Source organism: Ranitomeya imitator, chromosome 2, assembly GCF_032444005.1.
Source record: "Ranitomeya imitator isolate aRanImi1 chromosome 2, aRanImi1.pri, whole genome shotgun sequence".
Classification (NCBI taxonomy): Eukaryota; Metazoa; Chordata; class Amphibia; order Anura; family Dendrobatidae; genus Ranitomeya; species Ranitomeya imitator.
The window spans coordinates 384,465,341-384,491,824 of NC_091283.1; the positions used below are offsets into that span (position 1 = coordinate 384,465,341).

The 26,484-nt window shown below is 47.5% G+C and overlaps 1 protein-coding gene across 1 annotated transcript in view; it reads left to right on the forward strand.

The window, feature by feature from the left end:
• Positions 1-26,484, forward strand: part of LOC138664066 (oocyte zinc finger protein XlCOF7.1-like) — a 47,260-nt gene that overhangs the window by 11,109 nt on the left and 9,667 nt on the right. The window contains exon 3 of the mRNA XM_069750487.1: positions 9,429-9,519. Within this exon, the coding sequence (XP_069606588.1) occupies positions 9,429-9,519 (91 nt within the window). The remainder of the gene's footprint in view (positions 1-9,428; positions 9,520-26,484) is intronic.

Genomic DNA, 26,484 nt, shown 5'->3' on the forward strand with positions numbered 1-26,484 from the left:
GCAAAAGCAACCCACTGGCACGAGAACAGCAGGGCTTAGCCCGAGCACAAATCCCACAGGACTGCACAAAAGTACGCACATCCCGCAACAGAGATGGCCACCAAAAGAATCTAGCCACTAAGTCTCTGGTACCAAAGATTCCAGGATGACCAGCCAACACCGAACAATGAACCTCAGAGATAACTTTATTCGTCCACCTATCAGGGACAAACAGTTTCTCCGCTGGGCAACGATCAGGTTTATTAGCCTGAAATTTTTGCAGCACCCGCCGCAAATCAGGGGAGATGGCAGACACAATTACTCCCTCTTTGAGGATACCCGCCGGCTCAGATACACCCGGAGAGTCGGGCACAAAACTTCTAGACAGAGCATCCGCCTTCACATTTTTAGAGCCCGGAAGGTACGAAACCACAAAGTCAAAACGGGCAAAAAACAACAACCAACGAGCTTGTCTAGGATTCAACCGTTTGGCGGACTCGAGATAAGTCAAGTTCTTGTGATCAGTCAAGACCAGCACGCGATGCTTAGCTCCTTCAAGCCAATGACGCCACTCCTCGAATGCCCACTTCATGGCCAGCAACTCTCGATTGCCCACATCATAATTACGCTCAGCAGGCGAAAACTTCCTGGAAAAGAAGGCGCATGGCTTCATCACCGAGCAATCAGAACTTCTCTGCGACAAAACAGCACCTGCTCCAATCTCAGAAGCATCAACCTCGACCTGGAACGGAAGCGAAACATCTGGTTGACACAACACAGGGGCAGAAGAAAAATGACGCTTCAACTCCTGAAAAGCTTCCACAGCAGCAGAAGACCAATTGACCAAATCAGCACCTTTCTTGGTCAAATCGGTCAGTGGTTTAGCAATACTAGAAAAATTGCAGATGAAGCGACGATAAAAATTAGCAAAGCCCAGGAACTTTTGCAGACTTTTCAGAGATGTTGGCTGAGTCTAATTATGGATGGCTTGGACCTTAACAGGGTCCATCTCGATAGTAGAAGGGGAAAAGATGAACCCCAAAAATGAAACCTTCTGAACACCAAAGAGACACTTAGATCCCTTCACAAACAAAGAATTAGCACGCAGGACCTGAAACACCGTTCTGACCTGCTTTACATGAGACTCCCAATCATCCGAGAAGATCAAAATGTCATCTAAGTACACAATCAGGAATTTATCCAGGTACTCTCGGAAGATATCGTGCATAAAGGACTGAAACACTGATGGAGCATTGGCAAGTCCGAATGGCATTACTGGATATTCAAAATGGCCCTCGGGCGTATTAAATGCAGTTTTCCACTCATCGCCTCGCTTAATACGCACAAGATTATACGCACCACGAAGATCTATCTTGGTGAACCAACTCGCCCCCTTAATCCGAGCAAACAAATCAGATAACAAAGGCAAGGGGTACTGAAATTTAACCGTGATCTTATTTAGAAGGTGGTAATCTATACAAGGTCTCAGTGAACCATCCTTCTTGGCTACAAAAAAGAACCCTGCTCCCAATGGCGACGACGACGGGCGAATATGCCCCTTCTCCAAAGACTCCTTCACATAACTCCGCATAGCGGCGTGCTCAGGCACAGATAAATTTAACAGTCGACCTTTTGGGAATTTACTACCAGGAATCAAATCGATAGCACAATCACAATCCCTATGCGGAGGTAGGGCATCGGACTTGGGCTCATCAAATACATCCCGGTAATCAGACAAGAACTCAGGAACCTCAGAAGGGGTGGATGATGAAATAGTCAGGAATGGGACATCACCATGTACCCCCTGACAACCCCAGCTGGACACAGACATGGATTTCCAATCTAAAACTGGATTATGGACTTGTAGCCATGGCAACCCCAACACGACCACATCATGCAAATTATGCAACACCAGAAAGCGAATAACCTCCTGATGTGCAGGAGCCATGCACATGGTCAGCTGGGTCCAGTACTGAGGCTTATTCTTGGCCAAAGGCGTAGCATCAATTCCTCTCAATGGAATAGGACACTGCAAGGGCTCCAAGAAAAATCCACAATGCCTAGCATACTCCAAGTCCATCAAATTCAGAGCAGCGCCTGAGTCCACAAATGCCATGACAGAATACGATGACAAAGAGCAGATCAAGGTAACAGACAGAAGAAATTTTGACTGTACCATACCAATAGTGGCAGACCTAGCGAACCGCTTAGTGCGCTTAGGACAATCAGAGATAGCATGAGTGGAATCACCACAGTAGAAACACAGCCCATTCAGACGTCTGTGTTCTTGCCGTTCAACTCTGGTCAAAGTCCTATTGCACTGCATAGGCTCAGGTTTAAGCTCAGGTAATCACAAACAGCAAGAAAAGGGAAAAGAGAGTGGCACAGCTCTTATAATCCAAGAACAATGGTGGCACACAAATATTGTGTATCGCAGTCTCTAGCATGGAGATGGTGGTGCTGTCCGCAGGAAAACAGTCCAACAAATCTTAATAAAAAGAGAAAAAAAGCGCAGACGCACTCACCAAATGCAGTCACAAGTGTCCTTTATTTCAGTGCCAACCGGCACATTCTTCACGGCACGGGGGAGAGGGTAACATACAGGGAGAGTGCAACAGGTCAGACGACGGCCGTTTCGCGCTACGGCAAGAGCGCTTCTACGGGTCCGTAGCGCGAAACGGCCGTCGTCTGACCTGTTGCACTCTCCCTGTATGTTACCCTCTCCCCCGTGCCGTGAAGAATGTGCCGGTTGGCACTGAAATAAAGGACACTTGTGACTGCATTTGGTGAGTGCGTCTGCGCTTTTTTTCTCTTTTTTTTTTTCTCTTTTTATTAAGTTAAGCTCAGGTAATACCGCCAAATGGTGCACAGATTTACGCTCGCGCAAGCGTCGACCAATCTGAATGGCCAAAGACATAGACTCATTCAGACCAGCAGGCATGGGAAATCCCACCATGACATCTTTAAGGGCTTCAGAGAGACCTTTTCTGAAAATCGCTGCGAGCGCACCTTCATTCCATTGAGTGAGTACGGACCACTTTCTAAATTTCTGACAATATACTTCTATTTCATCCTGACCCTGACACAGAGCCAGCAAATTCTTCTCTGCCTGATCCACAGAATTAGGCTCATCGTACAGCAATCCGAGCGCCAGGAAAAATGCATCGATATTACTTAATTACTTACTGGCGCAAGGGAAAATGCCCAGTCCTGAGGATCGCCACGCAAAAAAGAAATAACGATCCTAACTTGTTGAACTGGGTCACCAGAGGAACGAGGTTTCAAAGCCAGAAATAGTTTACAATTATTTTTGAAACTCAGAAATTTAGTTCTATCTCCAAAAAACAAATCAGGAATAGGGATTCTCGGTTCTAACATAGAATTCTGAACCACAAAGTCTTGAATATTTTGTACTCTTGTCGTGAGCTGATCCACACATGCAGACAGACCTTTAATGTCCATTGCTACACCTGTGTCCTGAACCACCCAAATGTCTAGGGGAAAAAAAAGGCAAAACACAGTGCAAAGAAAAAAAAATGGTCTCAGAACTTCTTTTTTCCCTCTATTGAGAATCATTAGTACTTTTGGCCTCCAGTACTGTCATGAAAGGTAATTCAGTACCACAATGGACCTAGAGGTCAGCGCACACACAGTGACCTGGCAAATACCCCAAAAACAAGAACGAGCTCTGAGACGTGGGAACTCTGTTGACCGCAATCCCTGATCCTCTCCAACCACACTAGAGGCAGCCGTGGATTGCGCCTAACGCTGCCTATGCAACTCGGCACGGCCTGAGAAACTAGCTAGCCTGAAGATAGAAAATAAGCCTACCTTGCCTCAGAGAAATACCCCAAAGGAAAAGGCAGCCCCCCACATGTAATGACTGTGAGTTAAGATGAAAAGACAAACGTAGTGATGAAATAGATTTAGCAAAGTGAGGCCCGACTTTCTGAACAGAGCAAGGATAGGAAAGGTAACTTTGCGGTCAACACAAAACCCTACAAATAACCACGCAAAGGGGGCAAAAAGACCCTCCGTACCGAACTAACGGCACGGAGGTACACCCTCCAACAAACAGCAACAAATAGCAAAGAATAACTTAGCTATGCAGAGCAGCAGGCCACAGGAACGATCCAGGAGGAGACAGGTCCAATACTAGAACATTGACTGGAGGCCAGGATCAAAGCACTAGGTGGAGTTAAATAGAGAAACACCTAACGACTTCAACACATCACCTGAGGAAGGAAACTCAGAAGCCACAGTACCACTTTCCTCCACCAACAGAAGCTCACAGAGAGAACCAGCCGAAGTACCACTTGTGACCACAGGAGGGAGCCCTGCCACAGAATTCACAACAGTATCCTATTCCATTGAGAGGAATTGATGCTACGCCTTTGGCCAAGAATAAGCCTCAGTATTGGACCCAATTGACCATGTGCATGGCTCCTGCACATCAGGAGGAGATTCGCTTTTTGGTGTTGCATAATCTGCATGATGTGGTCGTTTTGGGGTTGCCATGGCTACAGGTCCATAATCCAGTATTGGATTGGAAATCTATGTCTGTGTCCAGCTGGGGTTGTCAGGGGGTACATGGTGATGTTCCATTGCTGTCAATTTTGTCTTCCAATCCTTCTGAAGTCCCTGAGTTTTTGTCGGATTACCGGGATGTATTTGATGAGCCCAAATCCAGTGCCCTACCTCCTCATAGCGATTGCGATTGTGCAATTAATTTGATTCCTGGTAGTAAGTTTCCTAAGGGCCGACTGTTCAATTTATCTGTGCCAGAGCACGCCGCTATGCGGAGTTATATAATGGAATCCTTGGAGAAAGGTCATATTCGCCCGTCGTCATCACCGTTGGGAGCAGGGTTCTTATTTGTGGCTAAGAAGGATGGTTCTTTGAGACCTTGTATTGATTACCGCCTTCTTAATAAGATCACAGTCAAATTTCAGTACCCTTTGCCGCTGCTGTCTGATTTGTTTGCTCGAATTAAGGGGGCTAGTTGGTTCACCAAGATAGATCTTCAAGGGGCGTATAATCTTGTGTGTATTAAACAGGGCGATGAATGGAAAACAGCATTTAATACGCCCGAGGGCCATTTTGAGTACCTGGTTATGCCATTCGGGCTTTCTAATGCTCCATCAGTATTTCAGTCTTTTATGCATGACATCTTCCGAGAGTACCTGGATAGATTCCTGATTGTATATTTGGATGATATTTTGGTCTTTTCGGATGATTGGGAGTCTCATGTAAAGCAGGTCAGAATGGTGTTCCAGGTCCTTCGTGCGAATTCCTTGTTTGTGAAGGAGTCAAAGTGTCTCTTTGGAGTTCAGAGGGTTTCATTTTTGGGTTTCATTTGTTCACCTTCTACTATCGAGATGGACCCTGTTAAAGTTCAGGCCATTTATGATTGGACTCAGCCGACATCTGTGAAGAGCCTGCAGAAGTTCCTGGGCTTTGCTAATTTTTATCGTCGCTTCATCGCTAATTTTTCTAGTGTTGCTAAACCGTTGACTGATTTGACCAAGAAAGGTGCTGATGTGGTCAATTGGTCTTCTGCGGCTGTGGAGGCTTTTCAGGAGTTGAAGCGTCGTTTTTCTTCTGCCCCTGTGTTGTGCCAGCCAGATGTTTCGCTTCCGTTTCAGGTCGAGGTTGATGCTTCTGAAATTGGAGCAGGGGCTGTTTTGTCGCAAAGAAGTTCTGATGGCTCGGTGATGAAACCATGTGCCTTCTTTTCTAGAAAGTTCTCGCCTGCTGAGCGCAATTATGATGTTGGCAATCGAGAGTTGTTGGCCATGAAGTGGGCATTCGAGGAGTGGCAACATTGGCTGGAAGGAGCCAAGCATCGCGTGGTGGTCTTGACGGATCACAAGAATTTGACTTATCTCGAGTCTGCCAAACGGTTGAATCCTAGACAGGCTCGATGGTCGCTGTTTTTCTCCCGTTTTGATTTTGTGGTTTCGTACCTTCCGGGCTCTAAGAATGTGACAGCTGATGCCCTGTCAGGGAGTTTTGTGCCTGACTCTCCGGGGTTCCCTGAGTCGGCGGGTATTCTCAAAGAGGGGGTAATTTTGTCTGCCATCTCCCCTGATTTGTGGCGGGTGCTGCAGAAGTTTCAGGCTGATAGACCTGACCGTTGTCCAGCGGAGAAACTGTTTGTCCCTGATAGATGGACTAGTAGAGTTATCTCTGAGGTTCATTGTTCGGTGTTGGCTGGTCATCCTGGAATCTTTGGTACCAGAGATTTGGTGGCTAGATCCTTTTGGTGGCCTTCTTTGTCACGGGATGTGCGCTCTTTTGTGCAGTCCTGTGGGACTTGTGCTCGGGCTAAGCCCTGCTGTTCTCGTGCCAGTGGGTTGCTTTTGCCCTTGCCGGTCCCGAAGAGGCCCTGGACGCATATTTCTATGGATTTTATTTCAGATCTCCCTGTTTCTCAAAGGATGTCGGTCATTTGGGTGGTTTGTGATCGCTTTTCTAAGATGGTCCATTTGGTACCCTTGTCTAAATTGCCTTCCTCCTCTGATTTGGTGCCATTGTTTTTCCAGCATGTGGTTCGTTTGCATGGCATTCCGGAGAACATCGTCTCGGACAGAGGTTCCCAGTTTGTTTCGAGGTTTTGGCAGTCCTTTTGCGCTAGGATGGGCATTGATTTGTCTTTTTCTTCGGCTTTCCATCCTCAGACTAATGGCGAATCCGAACGAACTAATCAGACTTTGGAAACATATCTGAGATGCTTTGTTTCTGCTGATCTGGATGATTGGGTGTCCTTTTTGCCTTTGGCTGAGTTCGCCCTTAATAATCGGGCCAGCTCGGCTACTTTGGTTTCGCCTTTTTTCTGTAATTCTGGTTTCCATCCTCGTTTCTCTTCAGGGCAGGTGGAGCCTTCGGACTGTCCTGGTGTGGATACTGTGGTGGACAGGTTGCAGCAGATTTGGACTCAGGTGGTGGACAATTTGACATTGTCCCAGGAGAAGGCTCAACGTTTCGCTAACCGCCGGCGCTGTGTTGGTCCCCGGCTTCGTGTTGGGGATTGGGTTTGGTTGTCGTCTCGTTATGTTCCTATGAAGGTTTCCTCTCCTAAGTTTAAGCCTCGTTTCATTGGTCCGTATAAGATTTCTGAAGTTCTCAATCCTGTGTCATTTCGTTTGGCCCTTCCAGCTTCTTTTGCCATCCATAATATGTTCCATAGGTCGTTATTACGGAGATACGTGGCGCCTATGGTTCCCTTCGTTGATCATCCTGCCCCGGTGTTGGTCGAGGGAGAGTTGGAATATGTGGTGGAGAAGATTTTGGATTCTCGTATTTCGAGACGGAAACTCCAGTACCTAGTCAAGTGGAAGGGTTATGGTCAGGAACATAATTCCTGGGTTTTTGCCTCTGATGTTCATGCTGCCGATCTAGTTTGTGCCTTTCATTTGGCTCATCCTGGTCGGCCTGGAGGCTCTGGTGAGGGTTCGGTGACCCCTCCTCAAGGGGGGGTACTGTTGTGAATTCTGTTGTCGAGCTCCCTCCTGTGGTCATGAATGGTACTTCGGCGAGTTCTGTTCATGGACTTCCTCTGGTGGCTGTGAGTGGAGCTGCTGCTTCTGAGGTTCCTTCCACAGGTGACTTAAGTTGTTCTTTAGCTGCTGCTCTATTTAACTCCACTTAGATCGTTACTCCATGCCAGCTGTCAATGTTCTAGTACTGGTTTGTTCGCTTCTGGATCTTTCTGGTGACCTGTCTACTCCAGCAGAAGCTAAGTTCCTGCTAGTTATTTATTTGTTTACTATTTTTCTTGTCCAGCTTGCTATTGTGATTTTGTCTTGCTAGCTGGAAGCTCTGGGATGCAGAGTGGCACCTCCGCACCGTGAGTCGGTGCGGAGGTCTTTTTGCACACTCTGTGTGGTTTTTTGTAGTTTTTTGTGCTGGCCGCAAAGATACCTTTCCTATCCTCTGTCTGTTTAGTAAGTCGGGCCTCTCTTTGCTGAAATCTATTTCATCTCTGTGTTTGTGACTTTCATCTTAACTCACAGTCAATATATGTGGGGGGCTGCCTTTTCCTTTGGGGAATTTCTCTGAGGCAAGGTAGGCTTTATTTTCTACCTTAAGGGCTAGGTAGCTCTGAGGCTGTGACGAGTTGCATAGGGAGCGTTAGGAGCAATCCACGGCTATTTCTAGTGTGTGTGATAGGTTTAGGGGTTGCGGTCAGCAGAGTTCCCACTTCCCAGAGCTTGTCCGGTATTGTTTTAACTATCAGGTCGCTCCTGGTGCTCCTAATTACTAGGTCCATAACAGTCCTAACCACCAGGTCCATAACAGTCTACTAGAGTGCAGAGCAGTTTGCTCTGCAGAGCTCCACCTGTGTGAGGCAACACAGGCAAGCGGAGCCATGGGACCTGAGATGCCTGTCACCAACCGCATGCACAGTGGAGCAGTCGCCCACGGCAACTGGTCTTGGAGGTGGACTGGCGTGTTTATTGGCTGCAAACTGGAGGATATGGTTCCTGGCTGCGATCCGGAGGATATCGTGTACTGTGTAATGCTGTGAGTTGGACATTAATGCTGTCAAGAGAGACTTAACCTTCGTCAGGCTGCATAATTTTACAACGTTAACAGGCTGCAGAGGTACAATTGTACATTCTGGACCAAAACTGCAGAGATGTCACGAAACTTCAGCCCTCTACGGCTTTTCGAAAAAAAAAGTTATTGCAATTTTAAAACGGAATAGTTACAATTGTACCTACTCAGCCGGACGAAGGTTAAAGAGACTTTTGTTTGGAACTTTGCTGGGTCACTGCCTCATCACTGCATAGCGTGGATACCGCTGCACTACAAATTGTAGGTAATGCACAGTGTTGTAAATTTTAACTGAATACAGGACTGGTGTCCAACTAATGTGTTTGAAATGCCTCATTTTTCTTTGGCACAGATGGGCTATAACATCAGATGAACAGTTCCTGTGCCACCATCTATCAGGTGTCATCATTTAAGGCGGGTGGAGGTAGAGTAATGGCAGAGGATTTTTTCTTGGTTCATCCTGGATCCTTTGTTATCTGTGGATGGATGTTTGGACATTAGGGCTTACATAAGCATTTTGGCCAATCAAGTTCATCAGTTCATGGCAGCTGTTTCCCCTACGGTAAAAGGACAATGCACCATGACACAATGATCCACTAGTCAAAGATTGCTTCCAGGAATATTAGAGAGTTTTTGTCGCTTCCCTGGACTTCATAGTCCTCATGTTTTAATCCTATAGTGCATCTTCAGGATGAGATGAAAGAGACTGTTCACAACATATCAGTATCTCCATATTATTTGCGGATGGGCCAATAATCCCACAGAATTACTTCTTCATCTAGTGGAATCTCTTACAATCTGAATTGCTGAGGATCTGAAAAGACAACGCGGGTGTCTCTAATAATGTGATTTTTTTCATATTTCTCTGACTCTTAAACTTTTTGTTTCAGGGTAAATATCTGCACCATATTAATACTACAGAGACATATATGAGAGGTGATGAACGGTGTAAAGAGGAGATTCCCACAGATAACCGCAAAGGTGAGTATAACCCCAAAAAAATCAGTTCCAGGAGAGCACATCGGGTTGGCTCCATCCCAGAGGAGACACATATCCATTATGGGTATTTATTTATGCGCCATGATTGTGCATATAATAATTTATGATTATTTTGTGACATGTTCGGACATTTCATCTCTTGCCCACATCTGGTCAGTTTACATTATCTGTCTTGCAGCACATGATAATTATTATTATATTACATTATATGGTGATCTGCTGCAGATTCCTGCAATGTCTGGTATAACCCTGTTTTTTGTAAACCTACTACCATCCACTCTGATCATTACATAGTATATTTTTCCCCTAATTAAACACGTTAATTATGTGTCTGTATTCCTAAATCTTAAACACATTTTGGTTCCCTTCCTTATTTATATAGTATGATGTTCTTACATTCTGACATCTTCCCTCTTGCATTTAGTGATTTTTTTTTACATTACCCTTCATCCATTTGTTTTACTTTATGTTTTATATTCTTTATAAAAGATATTGATGGTTTTTAATTCACTCTTTTACTTTTAGTAGTGTTTTTTTTGCAGTTATCTACTATATAATTGTCTAAGGATCACTTCCGTCTGTCTGTCTGTCACGGATATTCATTGGTCGCGGCCTCTGTCTGTCATGGAAATCCAAGTTGCTGATTGGTCGTGGCCAAAAGCCCACGTCCATTGCCACGACCAATCAGCGACGGGCACAGTCCGGCGGCAACATGGCCGCTCCTTCCTCCCCGCAGTCAGTGCCCGCTCTATACTCCCCTCCAGTCAGCGCTCACACAGGGTTAATGGCAGCGCTAACGAACCACGTTATGCCGCGGTGTTACGCACTCCATTAACGCTGCTATTAACCCTGTGTGACCAAGTTTTTACTATTGATGCTGCCTATGCAGCATCAATAGTAAAAAGATCTAATGTTAAAAATAATAATAAAAAAAAAAATCGTTATATACTCACTGTCCGTCGGCCCCTCGGATCCACAACAGGCCTTTCCCGCTCCCCACGACACGCCGATGACCGCTCAATGCATTGCGATCTCGCGAGATGATGACGTAGCCGGTCTCGCGAGACCACTACATCATCATCTCGCGAGATCGCAATGCACTCTTCAGATCGGAGCGCGCGAGGAGCGTCGGTAACCGCTTCGATCCGGGGGCCGACGGAAGGTGAGTATATAACCATTTTTTATTTTAATTCTTTTTTTTTTTTTTAACAGGGATATGGTGCCCACATTGCTATATACTACGCGGGCTGTGCAATATACTACGCGGGCTGTGCACTATACTACGCGGGCTGTACAATGTACTACGCAGGCTGTGCAATGTACTACGCGGGCTGTGCAATGTATTACGTGGGCTGTGCAATGTATTACGTGGGTTGTGCAATGTATTATGCGGGCTGTGCAATGTATTACGCGGGCTGTGCAAAGTACTACGCCGCCTGTGCAAAGTACTACGCGGGCTGTGCAATATACTACGCGGGCTGTGCAATATGCTACGTGGACTGTGCAATTTACTATGCGGGCTGTGCAATATACTGCGAGGACTGTGCAATATACTATGTGGGCTGTGCTATACACTACGTGGCCTGTGTTATACACTACGTGGCCTGTGCTTTTATATGCTACGTGAGCTGTGTTATATGCTATGTGGGCTGTTATACACTCCGTGGGCTGTGCTCTATACTATGTGGCTGTGCTATATACACCGTGGGCTGTGTTATATATTACGTGGCTGTGCTATATACTACGTGACTCTGCTATATATTCTGTGGACTGTGCTATATACTCCATGGGCTGTGCTATATACTACATGGCTGTGCCTTTTACTACGTGGCTCTGCTATATACTACGTTGCTGTGCTATTTACTACGTGGCTCTGCTATATACTGCGTGGCTGTGCTATATACTACGTGGCTCTGCTATATACTACGTGGGCTGTTATATACTACATGGGCTGTGTTATACACTACTTGGCTGTGCTATATTTCTCTGCTGTATCTGTGCATCATGAGTTGTGGTATGTGTTAAAGAGGGGGGCCCACTGAGACTCTTTCGCCCGGGGCCCTCAAAACCCTGGAGCCGGCCCTGGCTTCACTGATTGCTCACGCCCGGCCGGCCACGAACAATCAACCACAGTCGCAGTCCGCCCGCAAATTGGCACGGAATTTGAACCACGCTTCACTAATTGGTCGCGGCCGGCCGGCTGAATCCTGTGTATAAATTGCATTATTCTGAAATCTTCATAAATAAACTACATACATATTCTAGAATACCTGATGCGTTAGAATCGGGTCACCATCTAGTAGCTTTTGTTATGAACTGGTGATTCAGAACCACAATGGACCTAGTGGTTAAGAGCACACAAAGTGACCTGACAGTTATCAATAACATAGGACGAGCTCTGAGACGTGGAAACTTTGCTGACCGCAAACCCTAATCCTATCATACCACACTAGAGGTAGCCGTGGAGCGCTCCTGACCAGTCCTAGGCGCCTCGGGCACAGCCTGAGAAACTAGCTAGGCCTGAAGATAGAAATATAAGCCTACAGGAACGATCCAGGAGAGAGCAAGACCAATACTGGAACATTGACTGGAGGCAATGAGCAAAGAACTAGGTGGAGTTAAATAGAGCAGCACCTAACGACTTCACCTCGTCACCTGAGGAAGGAAACTCAGAAGCCGCAGCACCACTCACCTCCACCAAAGGAAGCTCATAGACAGAACCAGCAGAAGTACCACTCGTGACCACAGGAGGGAGCTTGACCTCAGAATTCACAACAGTACCCCCCCCTTGAGGAGGGGTCACCGAACCCTCACCAGAGCCCCCAGGCCGACCAGGATGAGCCAAATGAAAGGCACGAACCAGATCGGCAGCATGGACATCAGAGGCAAAGACCCAGGAATTATCTTCCTGACCATAACCTTTCCACTTAACCAGATACTGGAGTTTCCGTCTCGAAACACAAGAATCCAAAATCTTCTCCACTATATACTCCAACTCCCCCTCAACCAAAACCGGGGCAGGAGGATCAACGGATGGAACCACAGGTGCCACGTATCTCCGCAACAATGACCTATGGAATACGTTATGGATGGAAAAAGAAGCTGGAAGGGTCAAACGAAAAGACACAGGATTAAGAACCTCAGAAATCCTATACGGACCAATGATACAAGGCTTAAACTTAGGAGAGGAAACTTTCATAGGAATATAACGAGATGACAACCAAACCAAATCCCCAACACGAAGTCGGGGACCCACACAGCGCCTGCAGTTAGCGAAACGTTGAGCCTTCTCCTGGGACAAGGTCAAATTGTCCACTACATGAGTCCAAATCTGCTGTAACCTGTCCACCACAGTATCCACACCAGGACAGTCCGAAGACTCAACCTGCCCTGAAGAGAAACGAGGATGGAACCCAGAATTGCAGAAAAACGGCGAAACCAAAGTAGTCGAGCTGGCCCGATTATTAAGAGCGAACTCAGCCAAAGGCAAAAAGGACACCCAGTCATCCTGATCAGCAGAAACAAAACATCTCAGATATGTTTCCAAGGTCTGATTGGTTCGTTCAGTCTGGCCATTTGTCTGAGGATGGAAAGCCGAGGAAAAAGACAAATCAATGCCCATCCTAGCACAAAAGGCTCGCCAAAACCTCGAAACAAACTGGGAACCTCTGTCAGAAACGATGTCATCTGGAATGCCATGTAAACGAACCACATGCTGGAAGAACAATGGCACCAAATCAGAGGAGGAAGGCAATTTAGACAAGGGTACCAAATGGACCATCTTAGAGAAGTGATCACAAACCACCCAAATGACCGACATTTTTTGAGAGACGGGGAGATCCGAAATAAAATCCATAGAGATATGTGTCCAAGGCCTCTTCGGGACCGGCAAGGGCAAAAGCAACCCACTGGCACGAGAACAGCAGGGCTTAGCCCGAGCACAAATCCCACAGGACTGCACAAAAGAACGCACATCCCGCGACAGAGACGGCCACCAAAAGGATCTAGCCACCAAATCTCTGGTACCAAAGATTCCAGGATGACCAGCCAACACCGAACAATGAACCTCAGAGATAACTCTATTCGTCCACCTATCAGGGACAAACAGTTTCTCCGCTGGGCAACGGTCAGGTCTATTAGCCTGAAATTTTTGCAGCACCCGCCGCAAATCAGGGGAGATGGCAGACAAAATTACCCCCTCTTTGAGAATACCCGTCGGCTCAGGCAAACCCGGAGAGTCAGGCACAAAACTCATAGACAGGGCATCCGCCTTCACATTTTTAGAGCCCGGAAGGTACGAAACCACAAAGTCAAAACGGGAGAAAAACAGTGACCAACGAGCCTGTCTAGGATTCAACCGTTTGGCAGACTCGAGATAAGTCAAGTTCTTGTGATCAGTCAAGACCACCACGCGATGCTTAGCTCCTTCAAGCCAATGACGCCACTCCTCGAATGCCCACTTCATGGCCAGCAACTCTCGATTGCCAACATCATAATTTCGCTCAGCAGGCGAAAACTTCCTGGAAAAGAAGGCGCATGGTTTCATCACCGAGCAATCAGAACTTCTTTGCGACAAAACAGCCCCTGCTCCAATTTCTGAAGCATCAACCTCGACCTGGAACGGGAGCGAAACATCTGGTTGGCACAACCCAGGGGCAGAAGAAAAACGACGCTTCAACTCTTGACAAGCATCCACAGCAGCCGAAGACCAATTGACCACATCGGCACCCTTCATGTTCAAATCAGTCAACGGTTTAGCAATACTAGAAAAATTATTGATGAAGCGACGATAAAAATTAGCAAAGCCCAGGAACTTTTGCAGACTCTTCAGAGATGTCGGCTGAGTCCAATCATAAATGGCCTGAACTTTAACAGGGTCCATCTCGATAGTAGAAGGGGAAAAAATGAACCCCAAAAATGAAACCTTCTGAACACCAAAGAGACACTTTGACCCCTTCACAAACAAAGAATTCGCACGCAGGACCTGGAACACCATTCTGACCTGCTTCACATGAGACTCCCAATCATCCGAGAAGACCAAAATATCATCCAAGTATACAATCAGGAATTTATCCAGGTACTCTCGGAAGATGTCATGCATAAAGAAGTGAAACACTGATGGAGCATTAGAAAGCCCGAATGGCATAACCAGGTACTCAAAATGGCCCATTTTTCCATTCATCGCCTCGTTTAATACACACAAGATTATACGCACCACAAAGATCTATCTTGGTGAACCAACTAGCCCCCTTAATCCGAGCAAACAAATCAGACAGCAGCGGCAAGGGGTACTGAAATTTGACCGTGATTTTATTTAGAAGGCGGTAATCAATACAAGGTCTCAGCGAACCATCCTTCTTAGCCACAAAAAAGAACCCTGCTCCCAATGGCGATGATGACGGGCGAATATGACCCTTCTCCAAGGATTCTTTCACGTAACTCCGCATAGCGGCGTGCTCAGGCACAGATAAATTAAACAGTCGACCTTTAGGAAACTTACTACCAGGAATCAAATCGATAGCACAATCACAATCCCTATGCGGAGGTAGGGCATTGGACTTGGGCTCATCAAATACATCCTGGTAATCAGACAAGAACTCTGGGACCTCAGAAGGGGTGGATGATGAGATAGACAGAAATGGGGCATCACCATGTACCCCCTGACAGCCCCAGCTGGACACAGACATTGATTTCCAATCTAATACTGGGTTATGGACTTGTAGCCATGGCAACCCCAACACGACCACATCATGCAGATTATGCAACACCAGAAAGCGAATATCTTCCTGATGCGCAGGAGCCATGCACATGGTCAGCTGGGTCCAATACTGAGGCTTATTCTTGGCCAAAGGCGTAACATCAATTCCTCTCAATGGAATAGGACACTGCAAGGGCTCCAAGAAAAACCCACAGCGCCTAGCATACTCTAAGTCCATCAAATTCAGGGCAGCACCTGAATCCACAAATGCCATGACCGAATAGGATGACAAAGAGCAGATCAAAGTAACGGACAAAAGAAATTTCGACTGTACCGTACCAATGGTGGCAGACCTAGCGAAACGCTTAGTGCGCTTAGGACAATCGGAGATAGCATGAGTGGAATCACCACAGTAGAAACACAGCCCATTCTGACGTCTGTGTTCTTGCCGTTCAGTTCTGGTCAAAGTCCTATCGCACTGCATAGGCTCAGGTTTATGCTCAGATAAAACCGCCAAATGGTGCACAGTTTTACGCTCACGCAAGCGTCGACCGATCTGAATGGCCAAAGACATAGACTCATTCAAACCAGCAGGCATAGGAAATCCAACCATGACATCCTTAAGGGCTTCAGAGAGACCCTTTCTGAAAATTGCTGCCAGCGCACATTCATTCCATTGAGTGAGCACAGACCACTTCCTAAACTTCTGACAATATATCTCCACCTCATCCTGACCCTGACACAGAGCCAGCAAATTTTTCTCTGCCTGATCCACTGAATTTGGTTCATCATAAAGCAATCCGAGTGCCAGGAAAAACGCATCAATATCATATAATGCAGGATCTCCTGGCGCAAGGGAAAATGCCCAGTCTTGAGGGTCGCCACGTAATAAAGAAATAATGATCTTAACTTGTTGAACTGGGTCACCAGAGGAGCGGGTTTTCAAAGCCAGAAACAGTTTGCAATTATTTTTGAAATTCAGAAACTTAGCTCTATCTCCAGAAAATAAATCAGGAATAGGAATTCTAGCTTCTAACATAGATTTCTGAACCACAATATCTTGAATTTTTTGTACTCTTGCAGTGAGATGATCCACACAAGAAGACAGACCTTTAATGTCCATCACTACACCTGTGTCCTGAACCACCCAAATGTCTAGGGGAAAAAAAAGACAAAACACAGTGCAAAGAAAAAAAAATGGTCTCAGAACTTCTCTTTTCCCTCTATTGAGAAGCATTAGTACTTTGGGCCTCCAGTACTGTTATGAACTGGTGATTGAGAACCACAATGGACCTAGTGGTTAAGAGCACACAAAGTGACCTGACAGTTATCAATAACATAGGACGAGCTCTGAGACGTGGAAACTCTGCTGACCGCAAACCCTAATCCTATCATACCACACTAGAGGTAGCCGTGGAGCGCTCCTGACCAGTCCTAGGCGCCTCGGGCACAGCCTGAGAAACTAGCTAGGCCTGAAGATAGAAATATAAGCCTACCTTGCCCCAGAGAAATTCCCCAAAGGAAAAGGCAGCCCCCCACATATAATGACTGTGAATTGAGATGAAAATACAAACACAGAGATGAATTAGATTTTAGCAAAGTGAGGCCCAACTTACTGAACAGACCGAAGACAGGAAAGATAGCTTTGCGGTCAACACAAAACCCTACAAACAACCACGCAGAGGGCGCAAAAAGACCCTCCGTACCGACCTCCCAGAGCTTCCAGCAAGCGAGAAAAACCAATAAAGCAAGCTGGACAGAAAATATTGCAAAACAAAAGTAACACAAGCAAAACTTAGCTTATGCAGGATAGACAGGCCACAGGAACGATCCAGGAGAGAGCAAGACCAATACTGGAACATTGACTGGAGGCAATGAGCAAAGAACTAGGTGGAGTTAAATAGAGCAGCACCTAACGACTTCACCTCGTCACCTGAGGAAGGAAACTCAGAAGCCGCAGCCCCACTCACCTCCACCAAAGGAAGCTCATAGACAGAACCAGCCGAAGTACCACTCATGACCACAGGAGGGAGCTTGACCACAGAATTCACAACAAGCTCTATAATCATGGCCCTTTTTTGGTACCATTACATATCAGGCGCTTAACCTTTTTAGGTCCTTTTGTTTTTGACACTTTTGAAGCAGAAGAGATACTTCTGTATTCACAGTCCTGTTTAACCCCTTTCTGACATTAGACGTACTATCCTGTCGAGGTGTGGTTGGCCCATATAACCGTCGACAGGATAGTACATCTAACGCGATCAGCCGCGCTCACGCGGGGAGTGTGGCCGATTGCGGCAGGGTGTCAGCTGACTATCGCAGCTGACATCCGGCACTATGTGCCAGGAGCGGTCACCGACCGCTCCTGGCACATTAACCCCCATAACACTGCGATCAAACATGATCGCAGCGTTCCGGCGGCATAGGGAAGCATCACGCAGGGAGGGGGCTCCCTGCGTGCTTCCCTAAGACCCTCGGAGCAAGCGATGTGATTGCGTTGCTCCGAGCGTCTCCTCGCTTCAGGCCCTGGATCCAAAATGGCCACGGGGCTCCTTCCGGGTCCTGCAGGGAGGTGGCTTACAAGCGCCTGCTCAGAGCAGGCGCCGGAAAGACTCCCTGCAGTGCCTGTCAGATCGCTGATCTGACACAGTTATAATCCTCAGAATAAAGCGATGCAAAAACAATTATTTTTTATATAAAATTGTTTTTATCGTATAAAAGCGCCAAAACATAAAAAAAGATGTAAATGAGGTATCGCTGTAATCGTACTGACCCGAAGAATAAAACTGCTTTATCAATTTTACCAAACGTGGAGCGGTATAAACGCCCCCCCAAAAAGAAATTCATGAATAACTGGTTTTTGGTCATTCTGCCTCACAAAAATCAGAATAAAAAGCGATCAAAAAATGTCACGTGCCCGAAAATGGTACCAATAAAAACGTAAACTTGTGCCGCAAAAAACAAGACCTCATATGACCCTGTGGACTAAAATTTGGAAAAATTATAGCTCTCAAAATGAATCTTTTTGAATCTTTCTCAAAATGTGGAGATGCAAACTATTTTTTTGCAATAAAAAGCGTCTTTTAGTGTGTGACAGCTGCCAATCATAAAAATCCGCTTAAAAATCTACTATAAAAGTAAATCAAACCCCCCTTCATCACCCCTTTAGCTAGGGAAAAATAATAAAATAAAAAATATATATTTTTTTCCATTTCCCCTTTAGAGTTAGTGCTACAGTTAGGGTTGGGGCTACAGTTAGAGTTGGGGCAACAATTAGGGTTGGGGCTAAAGTTAGGGTTGGGGCTACAGTTAGGGTTGGGGTTAAAGTTAGGGTTGGGGCTAAAGTTAGGGTTAGGGTTGGGGCTAAAGTTACGGTTAGGGTTGGGGCAACAATTAGGGTTGGGGTTAAAGTTAGGGTTGGGGCTAAAGTTAGGGTTTGGATTACATTTACGGTTGGGATTAGGGTTGGGATTAGGGTTAGGGGTGTGGTTAGGGTTATGGTTGAGATTAGGGTTAGGGGTGTGTTAGCATTAGGGGTGTGGTTACTTTTGAGATTAGGGTTAGGAGTGTGTTGGGGTTAGGGGTGTGGTTGGGATTAGGGGCATGTTCGGGTTAGGGGTGTGGTTAGGGTCATGTTTAGGGCTGGGATTAGGGTTAGGGGTGTGTTTGGGTTAGGGTTTCAGTTAAAATTGGGGGGTTTCAATGTTTAGGCACATCAGGGGCTCTCCAAACACGACATGGCGCCCGATCTCAATTCCAGCCAATTCTGCGTTGAAAAAGTAAAACAGTGCTCCTTCACTTCTGAGCTCTCCCGTGCGCCCAAACAGGGGTTTACCCCAATATATGGGGTATCAGCATACTCAGGACAAATTGGACAACAACTTTTGGGGTCCAATTTCTCCTGTTACTCTTGGGAAAATACAAAACCGTGGGGGCTAAGAAATAATTTTTGTGGAAAAAAAAAGGATTTTTTATTTTCACGGCTCTGCATTATAAACTGTAGTGAAACACTTAGGGGTTCAAAGTTCTCACAACACAACTAGATAAGTTCCTTGGGGGTCTAGTTTCCTATATGGGGTCACTTGTGGGGGGGTTTATGCTGTTTAGGTACATCAGGGGTTCTGCAAATGCAAAGTGACGTCTGCAGACCAAACCATCTAAGTCTGCAATCTAAACGGCGCTCCTTCCCTTCCGAGCTCTGCCATGCGCCCAAACGGTGGTTTCCCCCACATATGGGGTATCAGTGTACTCAGGAGAAATTGGACAACAACTTTTGGGGTCCAATTTCTCCTGTTACCCTGGGGAAAATACAAAACTGGGAGCTAAAAAATAATTTTTGTGGAAAAAAAGATTTTTTATTTTCACGGCTCTGCGTTATAAACTGTAGTGAAACACTTGGGGGTCAAAGTGCTCACCACACATCTAGATAAGTTCATTAGGGGGTCTACTTTCCAAAATGGTGTAACTTTTGGGGGGTTTCAATGTTTAGGCACATCAGGGGCTCTCCAAAAGCGACATGGCGTCCCATCTCAATTCCAGTCAATTTTGCATTGAAAAGTCAAATGGCGCAACTTCCCTTCCGAGCTCTGCCATGCGCTCAAACAGTGGTTTACCCCCACATATGGGTTATCAGCGTAATCAGGACAAATTGCACAACAACTTTTGGGGTCCAATTTCTTCTGTTACCCTTAGGAAAATAAAGTATTGGGGTGAAAAGATCATTTTTGTGAAAAAATATGATTTTTTATTTTTACGGCTCTACATTATAAACTTCTGTGAAGCACTTGGTGTTAGGACTGGCGGAACGCACCAAGAAAGATGTAATAGATGCGTTCGCAGTCCGGGGTCCACCGTGCAGGTGAAAACCTGCTGCTAGTAAATGGCAGCGTAATATGGTGGTGGAAGTGAACCCGGTACAGCCACAGGTCCGCAATACCGCACTAAAGAGTGCAAGCAAGGAGTCAGCGAACACAACCCCAAGACACAGGATTGAAGTCCGATTAGACCACTTGCTGACACAACACCGCAACTGGGTGTGTTAGGCAACTATAGTAATTAGAGCACCGAAGTGCGAACTGTGCCGTGCTGGCAGACACCACTAAGAACCCAGACGTGGGTCAGGAAGCGCACTACTGGCGCGTGGCGCCGCACTGGCGGTCACAGCAATAGACGCTGATACGTGTGTGACACGTTGAGTGGTTAGTCGGGCGCTAGATAGCAGCCATACTCCATACGCGAACAGTCATACAATAGGGTAGGGGTATTTAATGAACGACTTGCACTCACAACAAACACACGTATACAATTGTACACTAGCGCATGGCCGTGCGGTCATGCGCAGTTTATATAGTTGCAGCACAGGAAGTAGCTACAGAAGTTTTGCCCTTTCAGGACCTGCCAAGAGGACCAATGGGATGTGCTGCAGTGCCTGAGCATGTGACCCTCGATCTCCAACGGGAGATCTTGCCCTGGGCATGCTCAGTGTGTGCAAATAAGGACTTAGTCCCAGAGAAGCACGCTCGCTGCTGCCCAGCACTGGCTTTAATGGCAAAAGCTGGAGAAGCAACAGCAAGCCTAAGCACCGAGTGAGACTGAGCCAGACGCAAGGACCGTCGTCTCTGCTGAGCAGGTGTACCTGTGGCAGGAGAGGAATGGGAGACCGCAGCAGAAGCGGCCCGAGATTCCCCCTGTGCAGAAGCGGGAACTCGACCCCTAACTTTACCCCCCTCCTAGGGCCCCCCCCCCCCTGGGCCTCGCTACGTTCGAAGGCAGCAATGAGCTGCGGAGCCCGAATGTGCTCAGTAGGCTCCCAGGATCTATCCTCAGGACCGTAACCCCTCCAGTCCACCAAATAAAATTTTTTGCCACGAACCACCTTGTACCCCAAGATAGCGTTCACCTCGTAATCGTCCGTAGACGAACCCGACGTCCCAGTAGATGACTCAGAAAACCGGGATATGTACACGGGCTTAAGGAGGGACACATGAAAGGTGTCGGTGATACCTAGGCGTGGAGGAAGGGCTAGACGGTAAACCACAGGATTAACCTGTTCGAGGACCTTAAAAGGACCTAAGTAGCGAGGTGCGAACTTAGTAGACTCAACTCGCAGCCTGATGTTACGGGCGGAGAGCCACACTAAGTCGCCAGGAGCAAAGGTTGGAGCGGGGCGCCGATGTGCGTCGGCGGAGGACCTCATTCTCTCCTTGGAAGCCCGAATGGCATCCTGAGTGCGATCCCAAATGTCCCGTGCCTCCACAGCCCAGTCTGCCACCCTGGAATCGGCGGAAGACACGGGCATGGGCACAGGTACCCGCGGATGCTGACCATAGTTAAGGAGGAATGGGGTCTGTCCAGTGGAGTCAGCTACAGCATTGTTAAGAGCAATCTCCGCCCATGGTAGCAAAGATGCCCAGTCATCTTGCCTAGCAGAGACAAAATGTCGCAGATATGTGACCAAGGTCTGGCTGGCTCTCTCCACCAACCCATTCGTCTCGGGATGATATGCCGAAGAGAGATTTAACTCAATACTGAGAAGACGACAAAGCTCTCTCCAGAACCGAGACGCAAACTGGGGACCCCGGTCACTGACAATTTTGTCCGGCATACCGTGAAGGCGGAAGATGTGTTTAATAAACAACGCTGCCAAGGCCCGTGCAGAAGGTAGCCGAGGAAGCGGCACCAAATGCACCATTTTAGAAAAATGGTCGGTGATTACCCAAATGATGGTACAGCCACGAGACTTGGGCAAACCCACCACAAAGTCCATCCCGACCATCTCCCAGGGCCCAGGGCCTGTCTGCCACCGGCAGAGGATATAACAATCCAGCTGGCCGTTGACGAGGAGACTTATTTTTGGCACAGGAGACACATGCCCGGACATAGTCTCCAACATTATGAACCATATGCGGCCACCAGTACATTCTCGCCAGCAACTCAGATGTCCTCTTTGCCCCAAAGTGTCCACCCACTCTGGACGAATGAGCCCAAGAGAGAACCTCCGGTCGCAAATTGATGGGAACAAAAGTCTTGCCCGGAGGCACAGACTCTAGCGAAACTGGAGCTATGGTTCTCAGACTCTCTGAAGGGACAATAAGCCGAGGCTCCTCTTCCTCCTCCTCAGTTGACACAAGGGAGCGAGAGAGAGCGTCAGCACGAATGTTCTTCTCCCCGGCGAGATAATGGAGAGTGAAGTGGAACCGGGAGAAAAACAAGGACCATCTAGCCTGACGAGAATTCAGCCGCTGGGCTGTACGCAAATAGACCAAATTTTTGTGGTCCGTGAAGACTTGGAAGGGAAACCAAGCACCTTCCAAAAGATGTCTCCACTCCGAAAAGGTCAACTTCATTGCTAGCAACTCCCTGTCCCCGATGGAGTAATTTCTCTCCGCTGGTGTGAAGGTCTTTGAGAAGAAGAAGCATGGATGCTTCCGACCTTGAGCATCCTTTTGATAGAGGACTGCTCCAGCACCAACGGATGAGGCATCCACCTCCATAAGGAATGGCTTATCCACATCGGGACGATGTAAGATGGGAGCGCTAGCAAAATGGGACTTTATAGAAGTGAAGGCCTTGGAGACCTCTTCCGACCACAATTTGGGATTCGCTCCCTTCTTGGTGAGGGATACCAAGGGAGCTACCAAAGTTGAGAAGTGGGGGATGAACTGGCGATAGTAATTTATGAACCCCATAAAGCGCTGCACCGCTTTAAGAGAATGGGGTTCCTGCCAGTCCATCACAGCCTGTAGTTTGGCAGGATCCATAGCCAATCCCTGGGCCGAGATGATATAGCGCAGGAAAGGTAAGGACTCCTGCTCAAACACACACTTCTCCAACTTAGCATAAAGGGAATTCGCCCGTAGGAGTTCGAAGACTCTGCCAACATCTCACCGGTGGGGGTCAATATCTGGAGAGAAGATGAGGATATCATCCAGATAGACTACAACCGAGGTGGAAAGCATATCCCGGAAGATATCGTTGACAAAGTCCTGAAAAACGGCTGGGGCATTACAGAGCCCGAAGGGCATCACCAGATACTCATAGTGCCCATCCCTGGTATTAAAAGCCGTTTTCCATTCGTCCCCCTCACGGATGCGAATCAGGTTGTAGGCACCCCGCAGATGTAGTTTGGTGAAAACCTTTGCTCCCCTTAGCCTGTCAAAGAGCTCAGATATCAGGGGCAATGGGTACTTATTTTTAATGGTGATAGCATTAAGACCCCTGTAATCGATGCAAGGTCGTAATTCCCCGTTCTTCTTCTGTATGAAGAAGAATCCCGCCCCTGCAGGAGACACTGACTTCCTAATGAACCCACTTGCCAAATTCTCCTGAATATATTGAGACATAGCCTCCGTCTCTGGGAGAGAGAGGGGATATACCCTTCCCCGAGGAGGTTCAGCTCCAGGCAAGAGGTCAATAGGACAGTCGTAGGGGCGATGAGGCGGTAGAGTCTCAGCAGCCTTTTTAGAGAATACGTCAGCATAGCACCAATAGCACTTGGGAAGAGAAGAAAGGTCTGCGGGTACCTCGGTAGTAGAAACCTGTACACACTCACTCACACACCTGCCCATACAAGACTTACTCCAACCCAATATTCTCCCTGAGGACCACTCAATATGTGGGGAGTGGAAACGGAGCCAGGGTATTCCCAGCAAAATCTCATCCATTCCCTCGGGATGAACTAGAAGGGAAATAATCTCCTGGTGGGAAGGGGACATGGACAGCGAGAATGGAACTGTCTGGTGTGTGATTTGCAGTGGAAGTGTCGCCCCATTCACAACTCTAACTGTAACAGGTTTGGCGAGCATGACTAGTGGTATAGCGTGGCGCAGAGCAAAAGCAGAGGACATGAAGTTTCCCTCTGCTCCTGAATCCACACAAAGCTCGACTGATAGAGTGGAGGAGCCTAACAGGATTGTCCCTTTAAAGGACAGTTTGGAGGAAAATGCAGCTGTGTCTAGGGAACCTCCCCCAATGGTTACTAGACGCGATCGTTTCCCGGCCGCCGTGGACATTTATTGGCGTAATGTCCTAGTTGATGACAGTTTTTACAAACCATGAGTACTCGAGCGGCCTGAGACTTAGGTCCCGCTCGAGAAACCTCCATGGCCTCATGGGAGTCGGACGCCAAGACAGGAGATTCTAGAGGTTTGGCAAAGGTGGGAGCCAGCCGAAACCTCTGCCTACACTGGGTCCGCTCTAACCTCCGCTCATGAAAACGGAGGTCAATACGGGTAGATACAGAAATAAGCTCCTCCAGTGTGGCGGGTATCTCCCTGGTGGCCAAGGCGTCCTTCACGTGGTCTGCCAGTCCCCTCCAGAACACCGGAATAAGAACTTTGTCTGGCCACTCTAACTCTGAAGCTAGAGTCCGGAACTGGATGGCAAACTGGCTGACCACGGACGAGCCCTGAATAATAGTCAACAACTGGAGCGCGGTATCGTGGGTAACACGAGGTCCTAAAAAGACCTGCTTCAGAGCGTCCAGGAAGAGAGGAGCACTCTGTACCACACGATCATCTCGCTCCCAAAGTGGCGTTGCCCACTCCAACGCCCTGCCCGACAAGAGAGATAGAATAAATCCCACTCTCGCCCGTTCCGTAGGGAAACGTGACGCCAGGAGCTCAAGGTGTATGGAGCACTGGCTCACGAATCCGCGACGTAGTTTACTGTCGCCAGCAAACTTGTCAGGAAGCGGGAGACGGGATAAAGTCGGAGCAGGGGTGGCAACGGACAAACTGGCTGCGGCTACACTTGCAGCTTGAACAGCGACAGCAGTGACATCCACAGCTGAGGTTGAACGCTCAAGAGCCGCCAACCTTCCCTCCAGCTGCTGGATGTACCGCTGTAAACGCTGATCGTCTGCCATTTACTAGCCAGACCCTGGCGCTAGTGTTCTGTTAGGACTGGCGGAACACACCAAGAAAGATGTAATAGATGCGTTCGCAGTCCGGGGTCCACCGTGCAGGTGAAAACCTGCTGCTAGTAAATGGCAGCGTAATATGGCGGTGGAAGTGAACCCGGTAAAGCCACAGGTCTGCAATACCGCACTAAAGAGTGCAAGCAAGGAGTCAGCGAACACAACCCCAAGACACAGGATTGAAGTCCGATTAGACCACTTGCTGACACAACACCGCAACTGGGTGTGTTAGGCAACTATAGTAATTAGAGCACCGAAGTGCGAACTGTGCCGTGCTGGCAGACACCACTAAGAACCCAGACGTGGGTCAGGAAGCGCATTACTGGCGCGTGGCGCCGCACTGGCGGTCACAGCAATAGACGCTGATACATGTGTGACACGTTGAGTGGTTAGTCGGGCGCTAGATAGCAGCCATACTCCATACGCGAACAGTCATACAATAGGGTAGGGGTATTTAATGAACGACTTGCACTCACAACAAACACACGTATACAATTGTACACTAGCGCATGGCCGTGCGGTCATGCGCAGTTTATATAGTTGCAGCACAGGAAGTAGCTACAGAAGTTTTGCCCTTTCAGGACCTGCCAAGAGGACCAATGGGATGTGCTGCAGTGCCTGAGCATGTGACCCTCGATCTCCAACGGGAGATCTTGCCCTGGGCATGCTCAGTGTGTGCAAATTATTATTATTATTATTATTATTATTATTTATTTTGCAAATAATATTATGCAAATAAGGACTTAGTCCCAGAGAAGCCCGCTCGCTGCTGCCCAGCACTGGCTTTAATGGCAAAAGCTGGAGAAGCAACAGCAAACCTAAGCACCGAGTGAGACTGAGCCAGACGCAAGGACCGTCGTCTCTGCTGAGCAGGTTTACCTGCGGCAGGAGAGGAATGGGAGACCGCAGCAGAAGCCGCCCGAGATTCCCCCTGTGCAGAAGCGGGAACTCGACCCCTAACACTTGGTGGGTCAAAGTGCTCACCACACATCTAGATAAGTTTCTTATGGGGTCTACTTTCCAAAATGGTGTCACTTGTGGGGGGTTTCAGTGTTTAGTCACATCAGGGGGTCTCCAAACGCAACATGGCGTCCCATCTTAATTCCAGTCAATTTTGCATTGAAAAGTCAAACGGCGCTCCTTCCCTTCCAAGCTCTGCCATGCGCCCAAACAGTGGTTTACCCCCACATATGGGGTATCGGCGCACTCAGGACAAATTACACAACAACTGTTGGGCTCCAATTTCTCCTGTTACCCTTGGTAAAATCAAACAAATTGGAGCTAAAATAAATTTTTTGTGAAAAAAAGTTAAATGTTCATTTTTTTTTTTAAA